This window comes from Oryza sativa, chromosome 1 (assembly GCF_034140825.1).
Source record: "Oryza sativa Japonica Group chromosome 1, ASM3414082v1".
In the NCBI taxonomy this organism is placed as follows: Eukaryota; Viridiplantae; Streptophyta; class Magnoliopsida; order Poales; family Poaceae; genus Oryza; species Oryza sativa.
The window spans coordinates 1,313,059-1,340,267 of NC_089035.1; the positions used below are offsets into that span (position 1 = coordinate 1,313,059).

At 45.4% G+C, this 27,209-nt stretch overlaps 2 protein-coding genes, 1 non-coding gene and 1 pseudogene across 3 annotated transcripts; 2 read left to right on the top strand and 2 right to left on the bottom strand.

Moving 5' to 3' along the window:
* Positions 1 to 5,109: 5,109 nt before the first annotated feature.
* Positions 5,110 to 5,248, bottom strand: LOC112937703 (small nucleolar RNA Z247). Its single transcript, XR_003240363.1, has one exon. It is a non-coding gene; the product is annotated as a small nucleolar RNA Z247 (small nucleolar RNA).
* A 2,516-nt stretch (positions 5,249 to 7,764) lies between these two features.
* Positions 7,765 to 9,964, top strand: LOC107280785 (uncharacterized). Its single transcript, XM_066304300.1, has 2 exons — positions 7,765 to 7,774; positions 9,350 to 9,964. Exons 1-2 carry the CDS (start codon positions 7,765 to 7,767, stop codon positions 9,742 to 9,744), a joined length of 405 nt encoding a protein of 134 aa, XP_066160397.1. The 3' UTR covers positions 9,745 to 9,964.
* Positions 9,965 to 11,664: 1,700 nt separating this feature from the next.
* Positions 11,665 to 14,182, bottom strand: LOC107275721 (uncharacterized). The gene is made up of 2 exons (XM_015791235.3): positions 12,847 to 14,182; positions 11,665 to 11,925 (listed from the first exon to the last, which is right to left on the bottom strand). Exons 1-2 carry the CDS (start codon positions 14,128 to 14,130, stop codon positions 11,893 to 11,895), a joined length of 1,317 nt encoding a protein of 438 aa, XP_015646721.3. The 5' UTR covers positions 14,131 to 14,182; the 3' UTR covers positions 11,665 to 11,892.
* Positions 14,183 to 22,300: 8,118 nt separating this feature from the next.
* On the top strand, positions 22,301 to 23,568 carry LOC4325997 (E3 ubiquitin-protein ligase SINA-like 10; annotated as a pseudogene).
* Positions 23,569 to 27,209: the final 3,641 nt, after the last annotated feature.

Consider the following 27,209-nt stretch of genomic DNA (forward strand, 5'->3'; position numbering starts at 1 on the left):
GCTGCATTTCGTGTGGCAGTGGAGATCATACACCCATTGACAGTTTGACACGGACATGAAGACAGTGCTGCTTTGCAGAGCTATAGCTGCAGCCATAGTACAGTACTCCCCCGTTACACAATGCAAGATTTTTTAACATTGCTGCTCATATTCATATAAATGCTAATAAATTTAGATATTATTATATATATATATTTATTAACATTTATAGAAATATATACGAAGTACAATACTAAAAAAAATCTTATATTATAAAATAGAGGAAATACTATAGTAGGAGGGAGTAGTAGCAGCAGTAGACATTTTCTCATTTCCAACACCCTGCAGTAGTACAGTCAAGCGGTGGATGGAGGCCTGGTTCGTTTCTCCAATAATAGCATTCTACAATGTGAAGTCCGGAGTAAAAGTAGTCCATAGCCAATATTATATTCTGTTCAGCTATCTATTAATATTGTGCAACTAGTCTATACGGAGAAAATAACAGAAGATATCCATAAGCATATGGACTAACCATATGGAATAAATAATACTATCTATCTCTATCTCTCTCATCTCCTAATGCTACCTTGTATCTATATATATCGTGGAGATTGCTATAGTTAAAGTCTTTTTATGTGGATCCCATTTATATGGATCACTTTTATCATATACATTGGTGATGTCCAAGGAGGAGATAAATTTTAGATAATTGTGGCGTTTTTCATATACATTGGCCGGCGACGAGCGGGTGCTACGGAGCACGGGTGGCGACGGCGGCGAGCACATGGCGAGCGGTGGCAATGGTCGGGGCGGCGCCGGCTAGCTACAGGGAGGCTACACAAGCTACTACCCGAGTCTAAGGGGAGGAGATGGAGCGAGGAGGAAGAACGGAGGGAGGCATTACCGAGATGAGGAGGGGCGCTGTGACGAGAGGCCGACGGCGCGGGAGTAATCTCTCCGGCCTCGGGCCGGGGAAGAGGAAGGAGAGGGCGCGCCCGGAGTCCCCTTCCGCGTCCACGAACGCACCGGCTCTCTCGGTGCTTGGCGATGAACGGCGGAGGCGAGACAGAGCTCGGAAGGCGGCGGCAATGGCGAGGAGGCGAATGGGAGAGGAAAGGAAGGGAGGGCGCCTGGGTTTAAGGGGCGGCAAAGTCGGTTTGGAAACCGACTTTGGGCGGTCAAGGCGCGAGCTGGCACTCCGGCCAAATCGGCGACAGGGAGGAGGGGAATGACGCCGGCGGGAGGAAAAGGGGAAAAGGAGGGAGAGAAAGGGGGGCTCGCCCCTTGCTTCTTTGGGAAAAGGAGGAGGGGAGCGGGGGCGTCGCGGCAGGGGGAGGAGGGGCTCTGCCTCCGTCCCTTGGCGGCTTGCGCGCGGAGTGGCGGGGCCGAGGCGATGACGACGGCGATGACGGCGGGGCGGTTTGGAGCGGCGCGACGACACGGGCGACAGGCGCGGGCTGGCGTGGCAGAGGGTGACGGCGGCGGCGACCAGGCGGTCGGCCACCACGGCACGCGCGCGCGGGTTGCAACGGGGGGGGGGGCGCGGCGGTTTGAGCGGCGCGGCTCGGGCACGCGCGCTGGCTGCGGGGCCGAGCGGCTGCAGGCGCGGCAGGAGAGCGGGGCCGGGCGGCGCAGACGGCGCAGGCGCGACGCGGGCGACGACCACGCTGGCGCGCGCGCGCGGGTTGCAACCGGGGGGGGGGGGGGGGGCGGCGGTTTGAGCGGCGCGGCTCGGGCACGCGCGCTGGCTGCGGGGCCGAGCGGCTGCAGGCGCGGCAGGAGAGCGGGGCCGGGCGGCGCAGACGGCGCAGGCGCGACGCGGGCGACGACCACGCTGGCGCGCGCGCGCGAACGACGCGCGGGGAGTGGCAGCGAAGGAGCGGAGAGGAGGGCTCGGCTCGGCGCGGCTCACACGCTCGCGCGTGCGGCGCGCGGGCGGAGCGGAGGGGGGAGGGAGAGAGAGCGAGAAAGAGAGGGCGCCGGGGAGGGAGGGGGAGATGGGCCGAGAGAGATTCGGCCCATCGACCCCGGGGGAGGCAAAATAGACTTTTGCGGAGGGATTGGTTTGGGAAGGATTTGGATTCGGGATTGAACTCGACGATAGATCGGGGATTGAGATCTGAGATGGCACGGACACTAGACAACAAGCAAGGAAACAAATTTCGCAATTAGGGTTTTTAAGAGATAATTTTCCCGCTAGGCGCCACGACGGAACGGGCGCTACACATTCATTCCTACTCTTTTTAGGATGTCTGATGCATATTTTTCTTGTGTCAGAACTATTCCATCACATACCTTATTTACTTCAATACCAAGAAAGAAATGAAGTTCTCCCAGGTCCTTTAGAGCGAAGTCTTGACTTAGTCCTTTCAGGAGCACATATGTTGCTTCTGTTGAAGAGCTTGCCACAATAATATCATCAACATAAACAAGCATAAAAATAGTAATGTCTCCTTTGTTATAAAAGAACAAGGATGTGTCAGACTTTGAAGATATAAACCCAAGTTCATGTAGCTTTGTACTCAATCTTGCATACCATGACCTTGGAGCTTGTTTCAAGCCATATAGTGCCTTATTTAATTTGCACACATAATTTGGGTAGTTTGTCTATTCATATCCTGGGGGTTGCCTCATGTACACTTATTCTTCTAAAACACCATGTAAGAAGGCATTTTGAACATCTAACTGGCGAAGACTCCATCCTCTAGACACTGCTATAGAAAGAATAGTTCTAATAGTAGCTGCCTTTACTACTGGACGGAAGGTGTCTTCATAATCAATACCATACCTTTGTTTAAAACTCTTTGCTACAAGTCTAGCTTTGTATCTATCTAGACTCCCATCAGTTTTCCTCTTAATCTTATACACCCATTTACAATTTATTATATTAATCCCTTTCTTAGTAGGAACTAAATGCCAGGTTTTATTTTTCATAAGTGCCATATATTCTGCATCCATAGTCTCCTTCCAATTTTTATCTCCTAAAGCCTCATTCAAATTTTGGGGTTCACCAGATGATGTGAAGCAGCTATACTTAACTGTACCGTCAGTATAAATTTTCTCCTTTCTAATACCGCTCTGCAATCTGGTTTTAGGTCTGAGTGTTACCTCAGGTGGCGCTGTCGTGGCCACTGGTTCATCAGATGCAGACGATCCGGAGGCATCATGATGTGTGCCAGCTGACACGTCGACTGCTGGTTGGCGTGGAGGAGATGCATGCGCAGGAGATGCTGGATGATGAGACGACGTGGTGCCGTCCGGTTGCTGCTCCAGTGACTGCTGCGGCTGCAGAGGCAAGACGGCTGATGTCGACGGCTGATCTGAGGCAGTTTTTCCCGCCTGATCGTCATTTTCTGGGTGCAAGCCATCTGATGTACCTGGAATAATTCCTCCTGTGCCAATTTCTGTAAAAACAGGACTCAAATCTTGGGAGTTAGTGGAGACAGGCAGGATATATTCATGCATATGGTCAGTGCTATGTTTCTCTCCCCCTTGATCATAGGCATGAGAGAGGAGATGTTCTGGTAGGAGGGAAATTTCAGCGCGGAGACGTGCCCCTGCATTGGAGTGAAGGTGGGAAAAAGGAAACTCATGTTCATCAAAGGTAACATCTCGGGAAACATATACACGCCCTGTAGACACATCAAAGCATTTAAAGCCCTTATGCATGTTACTAAACCCAAGAAAGACACACCGTTTAGAACGGAATTGGAGTTTATGTGTATTATATGGTCTAAGGTTTGGCCAACAAGCGCATCCAAATGTGCGTAGAGAATTATAGTCCGGTTTTTGACCAAAAAGACGTTCAAGCGGTGTGTCAAAATTTATAACTTTGCTAGGAAGTCGATTAATAAGATATACAGCAGCTAGGAAGGCTTCATCCTAAAATTTCAAAGGCATAGAGGTATGGGCAAGCAACGATAAGCCAACTTCAACAATGTGACGGTGTTTGCGTTCGACGGCACCATTTTGTTGATGGGTGTGAGGACAAGACACTTGATGAGATATGCCAATCTTGTCAAAGAAAGAATGCAATTTTTGGTACTCACCTCCCCAATCAGTTTGCATGGTAACAATTTTACGATTGAACTGTCTTTCAACCATATTTTGGAACTCATGGAATTTTTCAAAAACTTCTGATTTAAACTTAAGGAAGTAAATCCAAACAAATTTACTATAATCATCAATGAAGCTAACATAATATCGTTTAGCTCCAACAGAATCGGAGGCCGGTCCCCATACATCGGAGTGAATAAGATCCAAAGGATTACTAGATACACTCGAGGATTTAGGAAAAGGAAACTGATGACACTTTGCTTGAAGACAAGCATCACACACAGACTCACTAGGAGACTACTGCATGGCAATTTATTTTGACTAATAATCTTAAGGACTATGGGCTTTGAAGCATGCCCAAGATGACCATGCCACCGCTCGAAGGATGGCGACACTGCAAAGACTTGTTTTATTGGTGCTCCGGTGGGTAGGGGATAGAGTCCTCGCTGGCATGGACCTTCAAGAATTATTCTCCTCATGGCCTTGTCCTTAATCAAAAATATTTGTGATGAATTTCTAGGAAGGCATAGTTATCAGCAACAAGTCTATGAACTGATACTAAATTTTTAGATGCTTGGGGCACATGAAGAATATTTTTAAGATGCAAGGGGCGACTAGGAGTAGAAACATAGGAATGACCAATATACGCTATATCCATACCTTCGCCACTCGCCGTGTGGATCTGATCGGTGCCTTGATATTTCTCCTTTGTTGTAAGCTTGTCAAGCTGGCTTGTGATGTGATCTGTTGCACCAGTATCTACATACCAGTTTGTGTCTATGCCATAGGCATGAGTTGCTGCACCTCCAATCTTTTCATCAGGGACATACGTTTCATCGAAACGATGCCAACAATCTGAAGCCACATGGCCTCTTTTGTTGCAGACTTGGCAGGTAGGGCGATTATCGCCTCGACCCCCGCCATTGTTGCCGCGTCCTCCGTTGCCGCCGCGGCCACCGCCGCCACGACCGCCGCGTCCGCGCGGCATGCCACCACGGCCACCACGGGTGACATTGTTGCGATTTGCAGCGTTGGTGGAGGCAGTCAGGAACGCTTGACGAAGACGGATCTTGTTCTCAAAGTTCAGCAGATGAGAATACATCTCTTGCACTGTGATGGGTTCAACCCTAGCGACGAGAGCCTCGACAACAGGATCAAAGTTTGCATCAAGACCGTTAATGATATAAGCAATAAGATCATCTTGATCAATTGGCTTGCCTGCTGCTGCAAGTTCATCTGCAATCGCCCTCATCTTGGCCACATATTCTGTGACTGACATGGTGCCCTTCTGTGTAGAGGTGAGTGCCAGCCGCATATTGATGAGGCCAGCTCGGGACTTCGACGCGAACATGTCGCTGATGGCCTGCCACGCCTGTGCCGCCGTTGTTGCACCGGCGACCTGGGACAGGATCTCACGTGACAGTGAGGAGAACAGGAAGCCAAGGACCTGTTGGTCCGTGGCAAACCATTCATCCACTGCCGGATTAGCAATCTTGATTGTCTTCTCTCCTTCTTTCTTGTCTCCTTCTTTCTTCTCTATCTCGGCAGGTGGTGGAGTAGTCTTGCCGGAGATGAATCCTTCCAGCCGCGCGCCCCTCAGGGCTGTGAGCACTTGCGCTGACCAGAGAGCATAATTTTGCTTGGTGAGTTTTTCAGAGACCTGGATGCCAACCAGAGGATTTGTGGCGGCTATGGAGGAGGAGGAACTCGCCATCTCAATCCAATCTAGGTTGAAGGCTCTGATACCATGTGAAGCGTGGAATGCCTTCGGTGAGGCGGATGCATGTTAATCTCTGTGACCAAACAGGCCGAACAAGTACATACATACATACATACATACATACATACATACATACATACATACATACATACATACATACATACATACATACATACATACATACATACATACATATATATATATATATATATATATATATATATATATATATATATACATACATACATACATATATATATATACATACATACATACATACATACATATATATGTATGTATATATGATTACCAGGCTCTATTATGATTACCAGGCTCTGATACCACACTTATGCTTCAGACAAACCTATGCTTCAGACAATATACACTGTTCAAAACACTATTTATTCGGCTGAATACTATTCAGTTTACTGTTTATTCGGCTGATTACTATTCAAAAACACTATTCAGTTTACTGTTTAAATTACTGTTCAATACTGTTCACTTCGAGAGATATTTTAACTTTAGGATCTTTGCAGGGTGGCGAATCCTATTTAGACAGCCTCAGAAGCTTGCTTCGGATGATGTAAAGTCCTACTCGGTACTCACCGTATGCCTCACCTATCTATCTTTTTAGAAGCAACTTAACAAGATATTCCAAGTCACACTTGTTCTAGCTAAGAGTTTATCGTCTCCCCAGGCAGTTCCACCCGAAGGGAACACTTCTCTACGGATACCGATTCTCCAGACGCCTATGCAAGATGCAGGCTAAAAACGAGAACAAACCGAAGAGGTTTCTCCTATAGGGTCCTTAGCATAAACACTTGTCTAGAACAAACGTGCAGGAATACTTAAGGAAAATTACTTCATATTAAACAGATAAGCTTACATACGGTTTTCCCTTTCGGGAAACCCGAAGGTAGGTACAAGCAAGCTGTTCTTACCTTACACAGCGTTATTACACAACTCCTTGCTTCAATATACTATGCAAGGTAGGCTAAAGTCACTACTACTAAGAACGGTGGAATGGAGGGTGAGAGCGCGCTTGGAAGCTTTGCTCTGAATGGTGTATACGTGTGTGTCTATATATATATATGTATATATATATGTATATATATATATATATATATGTATGTATGTATATGTATGTTTGTATATATATTTATATATATATATATATATATATATATGTATATATATATATATATATATATGTATATATGTATATATATATATGTATGTATATATGTATGTATACATATATATGTATACATATATGTATACATATATGTATGTATATATGTATGTATACATATATATGTATACATATATATATATATGTATATATATATATATATATATGTATATATGTATATATATATATGTATACAGGGATATGTATACATATCCCTGTGAAGATATACATATATATGATTACCAGGCTCTGATACCACACTTATGCTTCAGACAAACCTATGCTTCAGACAATATACACTGTTCAAAACACTATTTATATATATATAGTAAATAAGTGTTCCAAGCGCGCCTCACACTCCCCAAACTCGACAACTTAGAAGTACCCAATCTCGAGCCTGAAGAAAGAATTAATGAATATGAGCTTAGTGAGAATATAGACAACTATTCTTCCTCATCATATCTTCCAAAGTCTATAGAATTGCCAGGTAAGACATCATGGGAAGATAGATATTTATTAAAAGCTACTAAAGATTTTGAATATATATGCAGGGAAATGGCTTCACAGAAGTCTGAATGGCTCACAAATATGAGTTCATGGAGACTGCCCCAACTGCCCAGAGGCCATGGAGAACGATTTAATCACAATTTCAGAATAACAGAGCTACAACAAGGGTTATTAAACCTCTTGTGGCAAACAAAAAACAAAAAAGAAAAAGCTCATGCCTTAAATGGCCTGGCATATTATTTCAAAAATTTCGTGCCCTCAGATCAAAAGATAACAGAAAAAAGGGCTAAAATGCAAGATATCCCTCATCATGAAGAAAGGTTATTAGATTATCGCGAGGAGAAATCCCGTGATGGCCAAGATAAACTTCCCATGGGAGTCGAACAATCTATGGCAACAGATAAGAATACCAAGGTATTCTCAGATAAGATTTTGATCTCAACAGATCCTGTTTCGAGCATGGTTGCTTTCCACATAAATATCAATAACCTATTGCAATCTTTCCCACATAATAAACCATCATCATCCACAAAAAGGCATGATACCATTCCCCAAACACCATACATACGGCATAATCATCCTAATTTATTCCTTCCACAATATATACTCCGGACTCTGCATTCACTGTTCAAAACACAACAACAACGAAGACACCATTCAGAGCAAAGCTTCCAAGCGCGCTCTCACCCTCCATTCCACCGTTCTTAGTAGTAGTGACTTTAGCCTACCTTGCATAGTATATTGAAGCAAGGAGTTGTGTAATAACGCTGTGTAAGGTAAGAACAGCTTGCTTGTACCTACCTTCGGGTTTCCCGAAAGGGAAAACCGTATGTAAGCTTATCTGTTTAATATGAAGTAATTTTCCTTAAGTATTCCTGCACGTTTGTTCTAGACAAGTGTTTATGCTAAGGACCCTATAGGAGAAACCTCTTCGGTTTGTTCTCGTTTTTAGCCTGCATCTTGCATAGGCGTCTGGAGAATCGGTATCCGTAGAGAAGTGTTCCCTTCGGGTGGAACTGCCTGGGGAGACGATAAACTCTTAGCTAGAACAAGTGTGACTTGGAATATCTTGTTAAGTTGCTTCTAAAAAGATAGATAGGTGAGGCATACGGTGAGTACCGAGTAGGACTTTACATCATCCGAAGCAAGCTTCTGAGGCTGTCTAAATAGGATTCGCCACCCTGCAAAGATCCTAAAGTTAAAATATCTCTCGAAGTGAACAGTATTGAACAGTAATTTAAACAGTAAACTGAATAGTGTTTTTGAATAGTAATCAGCCGAATAAACAGTAAACTGAATAGTATTCAGCCGAATAAATAGTGTTTTGAACAGTGTATATTGTCTGAAGCATAGGTTTGTCTGAAGCATAAGTGTGACAACAACTATGCTTACTTTATAGGGACTAATATCTTTAGTAGCGGCCATAGCACTTGCATATATGTTTGGGGAGTTTAAAGATAGGCTAAATTTTTAGTTAAGCTACTCTCTCCATCAGAGAGTAGACCAATTTGTCATCATCTGGTTTCATATTTAAAAATTGTTTTAATTTTTTTTAATGATTACTTAAAGTATAAGGGGACAATATAGGGTGCGGTGAATGACATATCCCTGTGAAGAATAAAACTTTCGGTGGAAAGGCCTCGGCTTTAGCTAGCTCTCGTGAATCCACAGTAGCGAAGAGATAAGCAGGAGACACAGGCGACGCCATCCCTGGCCTCTATAAAAGGAGACGTTGGCCTTCACTCCGAGGACATAACAACAACAACGAAAAAACATAACAACAACAACGAAGAGTATATAGACATCTATTATATATCAGTATGACATCTATTAGATATATATATATATATATATATGGCTGATTACGGTGTAGTTAGGCTGATCCTAATACAAAGGAGAAACAGATTCTATATATCTACAGCCCAACAACCTTATCTCAACCATATATGTTACATTATATCACGTGCTGCGGGAGGAGGACTCGCGCGTGTTCCTGCTGCTCAACGGCGGCGACGTCCCCAAGGGGAGGTCGCTGTCGGTGGTGTGCGTCGCCGCGGCGGGGGAGGCCGAGCTTTACACCATGGCGGTGAGCGGCGGCGCGCCGGGCGCGCTCTCGCTGTCGGCGTCCGGGAGCGTGCCGCGCGTCCGGCGGTGGGTGAGGTACCCGACGGGGGGTTTCCTGTTCGTGCCGGACGCCTACTGGCGCGCCTCCGGCGGCAGCGTCTCCGTCACCGTCCACGTCAAGAAGCTGCCGCCGCCCGAGCTCGAGGAGGACACCACCGCGGCATAAACCCTAATAACATGACGACATGGCAGTGATCAACTCTTAATTATAATTAGTAGTGCACGAGTGGATGTATGGTAGCACTAAGTTAGTAAGTTCTGGTAGATTAGTGGCGCGAGATCGAGTTCCGTTCACCCATGGTCCGACTCGATGAAGCATGTATTGTGACCGGCGAAATGCCCAAATTGACTTGCCGTGTGTCGAGGTGGTTCTCTGTTCAACACAAGGAATACTACTCATGGTATCTTTGCTACCCTGCAGAAGGGAACCAGATCCTCTGACGTAGCGAGGGACGTCCAACGGCTCTCGTCCGTCCATTCGGCATCGGACGGAGTCGAGCGAGCATAGCGATTAGACAAAGCCCATATGTTGCAGAAAAATCGGCCCACGCGACCTACAGCCAATCAGCCATCGACGCCGCCTCCGAGCCACAGCCGCCGGCGCCGCGAGGAAGCAAGTCGTCGCCGTCGGCGTCACCGCCACAGCCTGCGCCTCCCCAGCGAGGTCCCCAGCTCGGGAGGTGCAGGCTGCGGTGGTGGCGGCGACGGCGCAGAGGCCTCCCCTCCCCCATTTGCTTCCTAGCGGAGCCGGCTGCTGTGGCTCAGAGGTGGCGTCGATACCGCGTGGGCTGTTTTTTCTGCCATATGGGCCGAGCCTATCCGCTGTGCTCGCTCGACTCCGTCCGATGCCGAATGGACGGAGCAGAGCCGTTGGACGTCCCTCTGACGTCAGAGGATCTGGTTCCCTGCAGAAGTATTTTATCTTCTCTTTTACGAATCTTTCAGTTACTGGTCCTAAAATACAAGGGATTTTGGAGACGGAGAGAGTACCATACTACACAAAAATGCTTGATGCATAGTATCTACTCATGGCATGATACTTAATGTATAGTACTACCTCCGTTTCAGGTTATAAAACGTTTTAACTTTGGTAAAGTCAAACTGTTTTAAATTTGACAGTTTGTAGAAAAAAATAATAACACTTTCAACCCAAGACAAATTTATTATGAAAATATATTCAGTTATTAATTTAATAAAACTAATTTGGTATTATAAATATTACTATATTTGTCTATAAAATTAGTTAAACTAAAAACTTAAAGTAGTTTGACTCTAACCAAAGTCAAAACATCGAGTACTATACTACTCCCTCCGTCCCAAAAAAACCCAACCTAGGAGAGAATGTGACCATTTCTAGGAGAATGAATCTGGACTAAAGGGGTCACATCCCCTCCTTGGTTGGGTTTTCTTGACGGAGGGAGTACTCCAGAGTGACACGAGAGCAGTGTCAGTGTAGACACTAGACACCACTTATATTCAGATTCAAGATTAAAAGTTTGCTTTTTTTTTAATAAAGGGAGTACACCGTAGTATATAGTATTATGGAGTATGTATTTCCTCTTTTGATTTATCCTCAAAATTATTTTTTTGGAAGAGATAATACAAGTAGTACTCCCTCCGTATTTTAATGTATGACGTCGTTGACTTTTTAAGCAACGTTTGACCATTCGTTTTATTCAATTTTTTTTGAAAATATGAACATTCGTTTTATTCAAATGTTTATGTCATGCTTAAAGAACATTTGATGATAAATCAAGTCACAAAAAAATAAATGATAATTACAAAAAAAAATTTGAATAAGACGAACGGTTAAACGTTGGACAAAAAATCAACGGCGTCATACATTAAAATATGACGGTAGTACTTTTTAGTAGTACTTTTTGGAAGGGGTATATGTTACTCTCTCCTTCTTAAAATATAACAATTTCTAGCCTTTAAAATTTATTTCAAAATATAGCAATTTTTACCCCAACATTCTCTTATCAACCAATCAAAAACATATTTAACCGTTCGTCTTATTCAAAAACTTTTGTGAAATGTGTAAAACTATATGTATATATAAAAGTATATTTAACAATAAATCAAATGATAGGAAAAGAATTAATAATTACTTAAATTTTTTTGAATAAGATGAACGGTTAAACATTTTTAAAAAAGTCAACGGCGTCAAACATTTTGGGATTGAGGGAGTATATAAGTTCCATAAATCTAAAAGTTTCCATTAAATAATAAAGAACCCACACACATGACTCCTCCATCCGCTTACGCTTGCCCTTGGCGCTTGCTCCTACCAGCTTGCCTGCTGCTCATCCGCTTACGCAGGAACCTTGCCTGCTGCTTCAGCATTCTGCCAAAATAAAATAAAGATGACTGTCAATTAAACATTATGATTTAAATCTGACCCTAGTTTTATACGAAGAGGGGTAGTGTGCAGTCAGCAGTACTTCAAGGCATGTTGCTAATTAATGAGGTTAGTAGCCATGGCATCAATATACGTGGTTATAGGTAAATCTACAAAGGTTGTTACTATTGCCAGCAGCAGTTAAGACCACTGTTGGTTTTCACCTTGCACTTCAGAATGCTGCATCTTTTAGAATCTACTTAGGCTTGTACCAATAGTGAATTCAGTAATTGATTTCAAAACCTCTATATTCATTAATTAGGCAATTCACTCAGGGAGACTCTGAAAATAATACTCAAACTGAGAGACTCTGAAAATAATTCTTAATTTCAAAATTACAACTATCAAAGTTCAACATGAGCCAGGTACTTTTCATTGGTTAAGACAAGAGAAGGAAGCTTGTATTGGATAAGTGAAACCACTATGAAATAATTCTACACCAAAGGAAACATAACACCAACAGTGTATACATTTGAAAATTGATTTTGAAACCTCTACATTCATTAACTAATTAGACAATCATCGAATGAACTTAGGCTTATACCAATTCTTAATTTAAAAAATTATTACTAGCAAAGTTTAACATGAGCCTTGTAATGCTCGTTGGTTCATGAAGGGAAAGCTGGTGCACATATGACACACTAAGCAGTGTTCAATACTTGAATGTAAATTAATGGTTGGCCAAATTAAGATGTCAATATTTTTTAGTACTAGTTAGTTGTACAAGTGAAACTAACTTGATGTGACAAATATAAGCGTCAATTGAGTCTGAAACAAAGTAAAGCAGTAAAACAAACGATTGGGATGATCAGCTAGAGAAGTAAAGTGGGTGGCGATGAGTGTAGCAGTAGTTAGTAAATTAAGTACCTGGCGATCTTGTAGGTATGCACTGAAGTCAGAAGCAAGGAAGGTCATTGTAAACCACCGAAAGGTGGGCTTTTTAGAAATCTTGGTGGAGGACAGGACCTTGTTCTGCAGCATGTCGAAGCGGATCATATAATTTGCTTTGGGAACCAGCTGAATCCCAAGACTATCCCCGAACTCATTGAGTCGCGGTATTGGTTCCTCCTTGACATGATTTAGGACGGCATACATGATGCCATCTTCGTTGACGCCGAGGAGAGGGGAGAAGGGCAGAACATGTGGCAACCCCATCTGGTTGAAGCTCTCGCTCGCCCAGATGTCTCCGACAGTCAATGTCGTTTCCTCCTTCCAGTGCTTGAAATCTGGGGACAGTGACCATGTCTTGAGCTTCACCTCGTTGGCGGGACAAGAAGCTTCTTCGCAGTAGCCGATCAAGGCGAGGAACTTGATGGCACCAGAGACGCGGCCGATGGAACGGTGTCCATCTGGGCTGAAGCAATGGCGGGGCTTGTCGTGGGCGTCGATGCAGTGTCGCAACGGGACGAACACTAGCCTGGGGCCTTGCGGTGATGACAAGATTTCGTCGCAAATCAAGATGCCCTTGAGGAGATCAACCCAGAAGATGGTGCCGGCGAAGGAGAAGGCCGTGTCGATGTGGAAGAAGTAGGTCGGGCCACAGAGATGTGGAGGGAGAGGGAGGTGAGGAATCGACGACTGGATCCACTCGCCGCCGTTCTTGACCCGCGCGAAGATGGTGGCCTTGGGGAGCGCGGGGTTGATCCCTCTACGGGAGCAGGAGGTGACGATGTCGGCGAGGATGTAATCATCATCATCGGCGCCGGCGGCGGAGACGAGGACAGCGCTGCGACCGAGGGGAACGAAGACCGAATCCGGAACTGGGGGGATAGCGGTGAGGTGGTTGTTGGAGGCGTCGTAGAGGAGGTAGCATCGATGGGCGTAGATGACGACGATGCCCTTGTGGGTGCCGGAGATCTCGCCGATCCCAAGCAGAGTCGTTCTAGCCGGCGGCGGCAGCAGCATGTGCAGGCTGCTTGCTTGAGGTGGGTCGGCGAGGAAGGCGACGGGTTTCACGGACGGCGCCATGCGCCGCTCCATCTCCTCCGCGGAACCCATCATCTGCACTCTACTCCAGCTCCATCCGCCGGCCTCGATTGTGGCCGCAACATCTGCGTCTCTGCTCGCGCCACCGCTGGTTAACCCTGCTGCTTCCACGAAACGCACCACGCGTTCCAGCAACACACAGGGAGGAGGCCTGGGGTCTGCCATGGTTGCTGTTAGGAGGCTAGGGTTTGCTTCGTCGGCTCCAACAGCAAGATTAGAAGAAGAAGAAGAAGAGGCGATAAGGGTTTGGGGAAGAGAGAATCCCTTATATGCCACTAGAATTTGGCCAGTTTCCTTATATGCCACTCAAAATTGGCTTCTCCCTTATATGCCACTAGTTCAAGTTTTTCCACCATTTTACGCCACTCCCACCACTATAGTGTTAGTTGACTGTTAGTCAAAGGTTAGTTTTTTCGTAAATGACCAATATGCCCTCTCAACTAAAAAATGTGTAAACTTCAAAAAATCATAACTAATTTATTTTAAATCCTTTTTGAGTGAACAAAATTTTGTCAGAACCAGTGAAAAATGCTCTTTATATTAAAAATATTGTTGGAAAACTGCATGTTTTATGCTTACATTGAAAATTTATTTGTGATGGTAATGGCTAAAATTGCATGTGATGCAGAAAAAATCAATTTTCATATGTTGTATCCTAGCTATATTAGTACTAAAATATCTATTATTGGTTGTATACTAATTCTAAAGGGCAAATGCGTCTTTTTACAATGAAGTTAACGGTCAACTGACGGTGGACTGATGGCAATGGCATAAAAGGGAGGAAAAACTTGAACCGGTGGTATAAAAGGGAGAAGCCAATTTGAAGTGGCATATAAGGGAGCCCGTTAATTTAGAGTGGCATATAAGGGATTCTATCTTTGGGGAATTCATTCCTTCCTTCCTTCTTGTCGTCTGTAGATCTGGACACGGACGCCAATCCTCGGCCCACGGGCCCAGGGACACGGACGGACGGATGGAGATCTGAGTCGGCGTCGCTGGACGGTGGATGTGCTACCTTGGCTCCTCAAATCTGTAGACATATACAAGATCAATCATGTAAAATTGATCATGCAAAAATATAAAAAAGATCAAATCATATGTAAAATTGATGTTACACAATATGTAACTAACTTATTTAAAACATTTTATATTTATAGATATCATTAGTCAAAGTAGCATCTTGAAGACTGTGTCGAAGTCTAAAAGTGCTTATATTTTGAGACAAAGAGAGTCCAAACACCCCGTGCGACACTGGATGTGACATTACAAAATTTTACACTAGGGTCCTGTTTAAATTTTTCTCTAAAATTTTTCACCATGTCACATCGAACGTTTAAAACCTGCATCCATATCTCTATCTTTATCTCTACTTTACTTAAAAATTTTGAAAAATTTCCGTCGTCCGTGCAAAAAGTGCGAAAACATTTTTCTGCCCGATTAAAAAAAAGTGTGAAAAAGGATTTCCTTCTTCCGTAAAAGAAGGAAAGAAAGATTTCTGTACGGCAAAAAAAAAACGCGAAAAAAAGTGCGAAATTTTTTTCTGATAAAAAAAAGTGGGAAAAAAGGGCTAAACAAAGGAAAAAAATAGTGCGAAAAAAAGATTTATGTCCGATTTAAAAAGAAAATCCCGTCTTCAGTGCCAAAAAAAACGAGCGCAAACATTTTATTCTGTCCGATTAAAAAAAGTGTGAAAAAAGGTTTCCGTTTTCCGTAAAAAAAAGGGAAAAAATAGTGCGAAAGAAAGATTTCTGTTGGATTTTAACAAAAATAGTACGTATAAACCGGTCCTCCTAAAAAAAGGTTATTGGAAAAAAATTCCCGTGCAACGTTAAAAAAAATGTCCGACCTCATAAGAACCGATTGATTTTCCAAAAATTCATAAAAAGAAGAGGTTGGTGGGAAAAAACCAGTTAAAGAAACCGGTTCGGCATTTTTAGCTTTTCCAAATATTCTTCAAAGTAGATTTGGAAACTTAAAAGCGAATTCAATTTTCCCCAATCGAATTACTTTTTTTATTCATAGAAATTATCATATATCAAAATCCACCTAAAGAGATCAAAGTTTATATAAACCGCGCGAGAAAAAAAAACCCTTATAAAAAACGCTCCGAAGAAATTGTTAGAGTAAAAACTTTATAAGAAAAAGATAAAAAAGGCGTGTTCGTCCTGCTCAACGGGCGGCGACGTCCCCATGGGACGCTCGCTGTCGCTGGTCACCGTCGGCCCTCCGCCGCCGCCGCAACGCGGGACATCCTACGGACCTCGTGTGTTTGGTTGGTGGGATATACCCGGATAGGACATGGCCGCCGCTTTTTGGAGAGTGTTTGGTTGCTGGGCGAAAGTGGGATAGGGCGGCCCGGAGGGGAATATTCCCCTCAGATGCTGGATAGAGGGATCCAGCCGATTTGGCCGGATGTAGCCGCCCGAGGCTCGGGCGAGCCGGGCAAGCGAGTCGTGTGACTCGCGTCACCCCTCACCACGACGACGCGAGCGAGGCGGCGGATAGGACGGCCGGCGCGGGCGACGAGCGAGGCGGCGGATAGGACGGTCGGCGCGGGCGACGAGCGCGGTGGCCGGCGAGAGAGAAGGAGAGCTCGGCAGCCGGCGCGGGCGACGAGAGAGGAGGTGAGCTCGAGGGCCGGCGCGGGCGACGAGAGAGGAGGCGAGCTCGGCGGCCGGCGAGAGAGAAGGCGAGCTCGGCAGCCGGCGTGGGCGACGAGAGAGGAGACGAGCTCGGCAGCCGCCGCGATGACGATGAGAATGCGGCGACGACGACAACGATGCGGGCGGCGAGCGCCGCGTCGGCGGGAGGAGGTGGCGGCGGCGGCGGCCGACGGGAGGAAGCGGCCGGTGGGAGGAGGCGAGCAGCAACCGGCAGGAGGAGGCGGCTAGCGGGAAGAGGCGGCGGCGACGAGCCCCAGATCCGGCCGTGTTTTTTTTCTTTTTTTTCTTTTTTTCTTTTTTCTATGTGTATTTATAATGGAAATAGTGGTGTAAAATTGTATTATGTATTAATTTGATGGGGGTATATTCACCATCTCAAGTGGAGAGGTGACCACACCTACAAATCCATCATACTCCCTCCAACCAAACAAAAAATTGGATCACCAAATCCACCTTCGTCCCTACAACCAAATAAAAAACTGGATCGCCATATTCACACAACCAAACAAAAAAACTGGACTGCCATATCCAACAGAATATGAACCGCCATATCCCATCCAACCTTGAGCAATAACCAAACACACCCAAGGTGGGCGCCGTGGACGGGCTCGATCATCTGTCGATATCGGGCACCATTCCGCGCGTCCGATGCGTGCAGAGGGGTTCGAGGCCAAATCGTTTCTGTTCGTGCCGGATGCTTACTTGGGGCTCGTCCGGCACCATCGACGTCACGGTGACCATCGGATGATGCTTCGGTTGGATCTTGCTTTTGGGCCACACTCGAGTCTCTATCTATGAAGTGTTAGTGTTAGCTTTCAGGTTTAGTAGTTCTTGTGTACTAGATGGTAATCCTTTTCCACGACTAATTTTGCTTTGCCTCTTGCACGACGTGGTTTATGTGATGCAACGAAGAATAGAGGCTTGCATGAATGCATGTAAGTAGTACCCAGCTTGTATGCAATGCTCTACTACTATATATCTTGTGCTACTACTTGTTGGAATGTAGCCTTTGCTAGCTAATTGAATTGCAGCTACTGGAGGAAAATCGCAATTTTTCTAACCTTGTGATGTTCTAGTCTTAAGTAGTACCACTACGCCAGATCGGCCCATCTGTGACGGCCTATTAGTGATGGACCAAAGTGCCTCGTCAGAGATAACCTCATCTGTGACAGGTTGCAATAAATCACGTCATAGATAGGGCTCAAAAAAAATAACCTGTCACTGGTAACTACTCGCCTGTGACGGCTCTACATAAAGACCCGACACACAGCATCTTTAACGTGTCCATATATAGACTCGTCAATGATGACCTCTTACCTGTGACGGGTTTTAAGTTTGTAATCCGTCACAGGTGATATACCTCATCTCAAACGCATTCGATTTTTATACCCGTCACTGGTGACTTAAAAAAAAATAAAACCCCCACCCCCACCCCCACCCAGGGGGCCCACCACCCACCCACCAGTCTCTTCTCTTCTCTTCTCTCTTCCTCCTCTCGATCTTCTCGCTTCCTCCTCTCTTCTCTCTTCTCTCGATCTGCCGACCACCGGCGGTCGCCCCGTCCACCCTCCCCCCTCCCCCCACAACCACCGTCGCCTCATCCACCCTCTCCCCTCCCCCCACGACCACCGGCTGCCGCGGCCTCCTGCCTCCCTCCACCTCGCTCGTCGCCGGCCTCCAGGAGCCGCCTCCTCCCCCCGTCTCCTGACAACCGGTCGCCGGATCCGGTCTCGACGAGTTTGGGGGACGCGGATCCAGCGACCGCCGCCTCCTGACCGCCGACGTCTGCGGCCACCTCCCCCACCTCCTGACCGCTGCGTTCTCTCCGCCGACCGCCAGCCGCCGCCGCCTCCCTCACCTCCCGACGGTAGCCGACGGATCCGGATCCGGCGATAGCCGCCTCCCCCGCCTACCGACCACCGACCGCCGGATCTGGCGGGCCCATGGGATCCGGCGGGTAGCCAGATCTACTGGCTGCCTTCTCCTCTACCACCGGACCACCAGCCACCGGATCTGGTGGACGTCTGTAGCCTCCCCCCTGACGTCCTCCGCCACGCAGATACGGAGGCCGCCGCCTCCATCCCCAACCGTTGGTGTCTGCGTCCTCCACGTCTCCTTCACCCACAAGCGCCGCCACCATTTCCAACTCGGTTGGCTACATTCATTGCTAATTTTCATTGCCAAATTTCAGATTGGGCTATATCTTGATTGCTTGTGTGGATTCTTAGTTTGTTAAGATGGAGATCATTACTGTATGATGTATATTGTTACTTAAGTTGTGTGATCTGTGATATATATTACTTGTGTGGATGTGCTTCACATGTTGTTGTTCTCTGATGTTAACAGATCTAAGAATAAAATGCAAAGTTTCTACAAATAAAATGTACAAATAAAATGCAAAGTTATTGTGTCTTGTTCTCTAAATTGTTCTCTTGCATATCGAGATATTGCTGTGGGCTGAGGGCGTTTGAATTTTTTTTTGGGTGATTTTTCCTACCTGTGACGGGTGGTAAATTAAACCTGTCAGTGGTGATAGACACCTTTGACGGGCTGAAAATAGCCACCCATCGTAGGTGATTCTCATCTGTGACGGGCCGAAAATACTGGGCCGTAAGATGATAGTAACATTTTTAGAGACTAGTGTTATAACTTATCACTGTCCCAGATGATAGTAACTAGGGGCGTTTTTTATTTGTTGAAAAATGCATTATCAACTTCTCAAATTTTAATGAGGTAAAGGAATATGGGGATCCTTGTTTTTTGGTTTTAGGGCGTTATCAATAAGTTCTAAGAGTAGTATGTAGTTACACGAGATTGAAAAATATAGAAAAAGGAAAAACTCATGAATAGTATAGGAAATTATAGGCAAAATAGACGATTGAAAAATATAGAAAAATTGTAGAAATGATCCTTTGATTGATATAAAGGAAAAACATAGGAATTATTAAGTTAGTAGCAATATAAATTTGAATGGTTTAACTAGGATAAATATTATCTTCCAATAGTATTTTGCCTCGATCCTACTCATAGGAAATTTTCCTATGGAATTCCCTTGAAATCTTGGTCATAGGAAATGTTGCCATGCTTTTCGTATGTTCAATTCCTACAAATCAAAGATAAAAACAGTACCAAATCCCATAGGATTTTTGTTCCTATGTTTTCTCTATTTTTTCCTATGAAGGTTTACAGGAACGATTGGGGTATATGTTGCTTTCTAACAGTCTCGATATCACACTAATATTTGGGGGTATATTTAGTTTGGTGCTTTCTAACTACAATGAAGCAAACATGACTTCATATGTGCAAATGAGCAGAAAATATATTATAATATGTTATTAATAAAAAAATTTAAATCAAATATAGAAGTATCACTTATTTCTTTATTTGAATATATTTATTCACCTGTTTAAAACAAATATTAACCTATACCATAATATCAACAAAAAATATTAGAGATTGTTTTTGTTAAAGTGTGTAAAAGTAGTACTGTGTGGGCTAATGACAAGCACTAGTTGTCTTTTATGGTAGATATGTACATGAGAAATATAAAGGGTGTTCACGCTCGGGTTGGTCACAAAATGTTTATTTACCTTACCGATCGAGGCGGTTTCTCTTGCACCAAACCTCATGACAGGAGAGTGAGGGATTATATTTCTCGTTTTCAGAAAATTATTAATGCTTCCTGCATATTCTCTATCCCTCCGTGGCTCTGTCTCAGTAAAGATTAATCCTACCTACGAGGACACATGTGTGTCTAGAGTTTATAGTTAGGAATTCGTTTTTTTTACGGAGTTGTATATCTCAAAATAAATTTTGTCCTGCACCAAACCTCCATGACAGGAAAGCGAGGGATTATATTTCTCTTTTTCAGAAAATTAGTAATGCTTCTTACATATTCCTTCGATCTCAAAATGAACAAGCATCTTCGGTCTCAAAATAAACACAAGCATGCATGATACGGAAGGAATAGTAATATAGTAGTAGGTGATCGTTGTATGTTTGCTGTCCTGAAGATCCAAACGTATAGGATCAGGATACTCTGACTTGGGTGGGGGTAAGGAAAGGCAGAGTAGCACAGTATTTTTGAGTGTTGATACCGTATTCTGCAGCATCTACAGTGTTAAACAGGAGAAAATACCCTAGCAACAGCACTGAAGTGATGAACAAGCATAATGAGGAGTAGACTGAAGTGACGAAAATAATCTGAAAATATAATTAAAGAGGTAATGCGGGGACAAAGAATTGCTGCTGCGTGCCATGCCAAAGCATGGGACAATGACATGAGTACATGACAACACTGTGTACACTACTCATGAGCTGGTAGGAGTACTGGCCTACCCATGGACGCAGATGGCCCTCACATCATACAGAGTAGGGATAAATGACATAGCCAAAAGCCTGGTTTAGTTCTTAATTTTTTTCTAAAAACATCAGATCGAATTTTATACACATGTACAAGTATAAAATATTAAATATAGATAAAAGCAAAAATTAATTGCACAGTTTGCATGTAAATCTTGAGACGAATCTTGTCCATAATTAGTCATAATTGCTACAGTAACCTACATGTACTAATGACGGCTTAATTAGGCTCAAAAGATTCATATTACGGTTTTCAGGTTAGTTATAAAATTAATTTTTTTATTCGTATCAAAAAAAACCTTTTCTAATACTTAGTCAAACATCGACACTCAAATATTTTGGCGAACGAAACACACCCTAAAACATGAGGAGCACCACAGTATTTTGCCATAGCAACAGTACAAACTGGAGTATTGTAGAAAAGACAAACCTGCAAGACAATACGGGAGTACTACTCTGCCTGCAATCATTAATTATCTATTCTTTTGCGAATCTTTCAGCTCGAGGAGATGCTAGCAGCATGACGCATTGACGCAGACGGAGTACTCGAGACTGGAGAGTCACACACGACAACACACAGTGTGGTGGAGTAGACAGTACACTTGCAGGATAGTGTGTGTACTCACTCCGTCCAAAAAAACAAACCTGATTCCATATCTAACTTTTGACCATCCGTTTTATTTAAAAAAATATAAAAAAATTAGAAAAATAAGTCACGCATAAAGTATTAATTATGTTTTATCATCTAACAACAATAAAAATACTAATTATAAAAAAAATTTATATAAGACGGACAGTCAAACACTGATACGAAAATCCAAGATTTTTTTTTTTTACGGAGGAAGTATGTGTTGCGTGTGGCTCGCTGCATACCTCTTCCTCTTTTTACTACTCCATCGAGGCATTCAGCGATTCTACGGACCATTCCATATTGACACGTAGCCTGATGCCTCTTCCTCTTTTCCCTGCTACCCGGTCGGCTCTATAAATACAGACCCAATATTGCTCCAACCAGTGAAGCTACCGAGTTTCAAGCTTCTAGGAGTATTGCGTACTACTCCGTAGTAGAGTGTTTCAAGCTTTGCAGAATTGCAGGTAAGTAGTATTGCATACTACTATTCCCTCCATTCCATAATATAATAGATTTTCTACTCCCTCCATCTCATAATATAATGGATTTTGATTTTTGATTTTATAATATAATGGATTTTATGTTTTTTTTACAACGTTTGACCACTTGTCTTATTTAAAATTTTTTGAAATTATTAATTATTTTATTTATGGCTTACTTTATTATCTACAGTATTTTAAGCACAACTTTTCGTTTTTTATATTTGTAAAAAAAATTGAATAAGACGAGTGGTCAAACGTTAGAAGCAAAAACCGAAAATCCCTTGTACCGTGGGGCGGAGGGAGTAGTAGAGTTTATTCACTGCGTTGCAGCAAGGATGCGTTTGACGCGTTTAGGTATGATGAAGAAAAACGGCAAGAGGACTACCATGGATCATGGCACGGCTAAGAAGACGAGGTCGGTGAAGGTGGCGAAGAAGACGGAGGCGGGGCTCTGCACGGATCAGCAGCAGGATGTGGAAGAGGAGACGACCAAGATGACCTACTCCATCGACAGTGACTCGCTAGAGTGTGGCATTTGTTTCTTGCCTTTTGAAGATCGAGTTTACATGGTACGTATCAATATGATGGTTGGTTGTAGACTACATCTACAAGAATGTAACAAGGCTCGAAGAGCATTTGTTTGTTGATGTGCAGTGCAAGAACGGGCACGCCGCGTGCGGCTCCTGCTGCGTCGTCATGGATGGACAGGGCATGCCCGAGCTGCAACGAGCCCATCGGCGACATCCGGTGCCGGCCGCTGGAGAAGGTGCTCGCAGCCATGTCCGCTCCCTGCAAGTTCAGGGCGAGCGGATGCATGGAGACTGTTGGCTTCACCGAGAGGCTCAGCCATGAGGCGTCGTGCACGCACGCGCCGTGCGGTTGCCCGTTCGACGGCTGCACCTACCTCGGCCTGCTGCTCTACAACCACATCCTGGACGAACACGCCACGGACGCCGTCGTCGCCATGGGCTCCCTCCGGGGCACCACTGTGACGGTGCACAAGAGCAAGCCGTTCAACGTGCTCCTCCACCGCGGCGGCACCCGCGGCGGCAACCGCGTCTTCCTCCTGCTCAACGGCGGCGACGTCCTGTCCGGCCGCTCGCTGTCGCTCGTCAGCGTCGGCCCTCCGCCGACGGCGAACTGCGAGCTGCTGTACAAGATTGAACTCGCCGCCGACGGGCCAGGACCGTGCACGGGCGTGCTTAAGCTGTCGGCGTCTGGCACTGTCCCGTGCGTCCGCCGGCTGGAGGGGTTCAATGCGAAGGCGTTCCTCTTCGTGCCGGATTCTTACTGGGGCTCGTCGGACACCGTCTCCGTCACCGTGCTCATCTAATGCTTCACCATCCGCCGCATGCGTTTGCTCGCTAGCTTTTGGTTGGTCACACCTATCTCAGTGTTAAACTTCAGGGTTAATACTTGTAGTAATTCTAGTGAACTTCTAGTACGTGACTGCAACCGATCCGAATTCGCCATTGTACCATGATCCATGGCTACTTTTGCTTTGCCTCCGCAAGATGTTGTGTGTGATGTCACACAGACACAAAGCACATGGAGGCTCGCCAAATGTAAATGGTATGCAACCTTTTCTAACCCATCTGTGAAGTGTGAACTACTGTGACACTATACTTGCGTCAAAAAAAAAAAAAAACTGTGACACTATACCTTTGCATACCTACATCTGTGACCTTTTGCATAACACCATGGATAATCTAGTTCGAAATGTAGCCTTGCTAATTGTTTTTGCAATTACAAGAGGATCTTAATTTCTTGACTTTGATGTTCTACTCCCAAAATTTTTCTGATGAGTTTCATGAGTGGAACCTTAGAAGCAAAGTAGTAAATGCATAAACCCCTAAAATCCCACTTAATACAACCTCCGTCCCAAAATGTTCGGTCAAGACATATATACATACGGAATTGCCACATGATAGCTTTTTCCAATCAAAACTTACAAATTTCTAAACATTGATTTGCCTCAAGTGAAAGGTTCCACACCTAAAACCCCATAAAAAATTTTGAGACTAGAACATCAAAGTTAAGTAAAATCCTCTGGGAGTTGAAAACCAATTAGCAAGCTAGGCCACATTTTAAACTAGATTATCAAGGGTAATTATGCAAAGGTCGGAGTTGTGGCCTTGTGGGCCTGCAAAGCATAGTTCACGCTTCACAGTTGGGTTATGCAAAGTTGCAGACCATGTCCATTTGGCAATTAATCCTCCATGCTTGAGGCAACCAAAAGTAGCCATGGATCAGGATACCATCAGGGGCGGATCCAGAAAAAAATAGTAGTGGGGGCTGAACAAATTACGCCAGCATAAATCGAAACATGTCTCACATGTAAATTGGCTAAATGTCAGTTCAAGGCAGGGGCGGATCCAGAAAAAAATAGTAGTGGGGGCTGAACAAATTACGCCAGCATAAATCGAAACATGTCTCACATGTAAATTGGCTAAATGTCAGTTCAAGGTACACATTGAATTAATGATATGTCGAGAATTTTGTCCATACCAAACCAATATCGAATAGATGACGTGTCACACCCAATCGTCTATTATTCTTCATGAGTAGTAATTTATACAAAGAAAAAGGCAAATTAACGAATAATCGAAACATACTTATTTTGGATTCAAATAATTTAGAGATTTAGGGAGGAATGGAGGCATAGAGCATACCACTAATTTCTGTTGAGGTACTAACATCTGACGCGCTTTCATATCTTCAAATTGTTGGATGATTTTTTCATCCGATTGAAAAAACCCTGACTTGGGTTTCTTTGGCTAACTTAAACACTCATTACTGGATGGAGGATCACTTTACTGGATGGAGGATCACTGCCATTTGTGTTGCTTAAACTAAAATAATACGTGAGCAATGTTCTTTTTGACATGTTGACAATCTAAAAATGTATAGAAAATAATTATAAGTTTCAAGCACAAGTGCACAACCTCATTAAGACACAATTTTAGACTATCTATTAGTATTAGAGGTTACTAGTTTACCGATTTCTAACTTCAAATCTTCAATCACAGTCACAGTAGGCTGCGACTGCGTCGTTGACTCGTTGCTGCCTTGCCGGCCACTGTGCCGCTGACCTGCTGCCTGCCTGCCTCGGCGCCTTGCGCCCTCGCGGCACCTCGCCAGCGAGCGGCTCGCCACCTTCCCGGCGGCGTGGCGGCGCAGGCGCTGGAGTGCTGGACCACCGCCTCCGCCTGGCCTGCCTTCTGTCTGGCCCATCGCCGGCTCACTGGACGCCGCCACGGCACCTTGCCGCTCGGCGCTCGCCAGCTTGCAGCTCACCGGAGGTCGCCACCTGCTCCGGGCATGCACTGGACCACCGGGGCACCGCCTGGCACGCCTCCCGTCTGGCCCCTCGCCGGACGCCACCGCCTGCTCGGCCGCCGCCCGCCGCCCGCGCCTATTCGCCTAGGGTTAGGGATTTAGGAGAGGAGGAGGTGGCCAGTGGGATTGGGGAATTGGGGAGGCGGGAGGCCGGGAGGGGGAGTAGCCAAATGGGCCAGCTGGAATCTGCCACCGTGGGCCTTTGCTTGGAGTGGGCTAGACAAAACTTGAAGACTGCGCTCGTGGTCGTGGGCTGCTCTTCGAAACAAGCCCAAATCGCGAAATAACATCGTCTTCAACCTCCAGCCTTCCCTCCAGCCAACCTGACGAAGCTCCAGCCACCACATCTCGTGAAAAATTTTAGTGGGGGCTTAGGGGGGTCTCCATGGACCCTGGGGCGGTAGTGGGGTCTCAAGACCCCCCCGCCCCCATGGCAAATCCGCCCCTGGTTCAAGGTACACATTGAATTAATGATATGTCGAGAATTTTGTCCATACCAAACCAATATCGAATAGATGACGTGTCACACCCAATCGTCTATTATTCTTCATGAGTAGTAATTTATACAAAGAAAAAGGCAAATTAACGAATAATCGAAACATACTTATTTTGGATTCAAATAATTTAGAGATTTAGGGAGGAATGGAGGCATAGAGCATACCACTAATTTCTGTTGAGGTACTAACATCTGACGCGCTTTCATATCTTCAAATTGTTGGATGATTTTTTCATCCGATTGAAAAAACCCTGACTTGGGTTTCTTTGGCTAACTTAAACACTCATTACTGGATGGAGGATCACTTTACTGGATGGAGGATCACTGCCATTTGTGTTGCTTAAACTAAAATAATACGTGAGCAATGTTCTTTTTGACATGTTGACAATCTAAAAATGTATAGAAAATAATTATAAGTTTCAAGCACAAGTGCACAACCTCATTAAGACACAATTTTAGACTATCTATTAGTATTAGAGGTTACTAGTTTACCGATTTCTAACTTCAAATCTTCAATCACAGTCACAGTAGGCTGCGACTGCGTCGTTGACTCGTTGCTGCCTTGCCGGCCACTGTGCCGCTGACCTGCTGCCTGCCTGCCTCGGCGCCTTGCGCCCTCGCGGCACCTCGCCAGCGAGCGGCTCGCCACCTTCCCGGCGGCGTGGCGGCGCAGGCGCTGGAGTGCTGGACCACCGCCTCCGCCTGGCCTGCCTTCTGTCTGGCCCATCGCCGGCTCACTGGACGCCGCCACGGCACCTTGCCGCTCGGCGCTCGCCAGCTTGCAGCTCACCGGAGGTCGCCACCTGCTCCGGGCATGCACTGGACCACCGGGGCACCGCCTGGCACGCCTCCCGTCTGGCCCCTCGCCGGACGCCACCGCCTGCTCGGCTGCCGCCCGCCGCCCGCGCCTATTCGCCTAGGGTTAGGGATTTAGGAGAGGAGGAGGTGGCCAGTGGGATTGGGGAATTGGGGAGGCGGGAGGCCGGGAGGGGGAGTAGCCAAATGGGCCAGCTGGAATCTGCCACCGTGGGCCTTTGCTTGGAGTGGGCTAGACAAAACTTGAAGACTGCGCTCGTGGTCGTGGGCTGCTCTTCGAAACAAGCCCAAATCGCGAAATAACATCGTCTTCAACCTCCAGCCTTCCCTCCAGCCAACCTGACGAAGCTCCAGCCACCACATCTCGTGAAAAATTTTAGTGGGGGCTTAGGGGGGTCTCCATGGACCCTGGGGCGGTAGTGGGGTCTCAAGACCCCCCCGCCCCCATGGCAAAT

What these genes read in the sequence shown, in the direction of transcription:
- LOC107275721 (XM_015791235.3), bottom strand. Translation starts at nt 14,130, where the DNA reads ATGGCAGACCCCAGGCCTCCTCCCTGTGTGTTGCTGGAACGCGTGGTG. An exon ending in CATACCTACAAGATCGCCAG is followed by an intron (nt 11,926 to 12,846) that starts GTACTTAATTTA and finishes TTATTTTGGCAG; the next exon opens with AATGCTGAAGCAGCAGGCAA.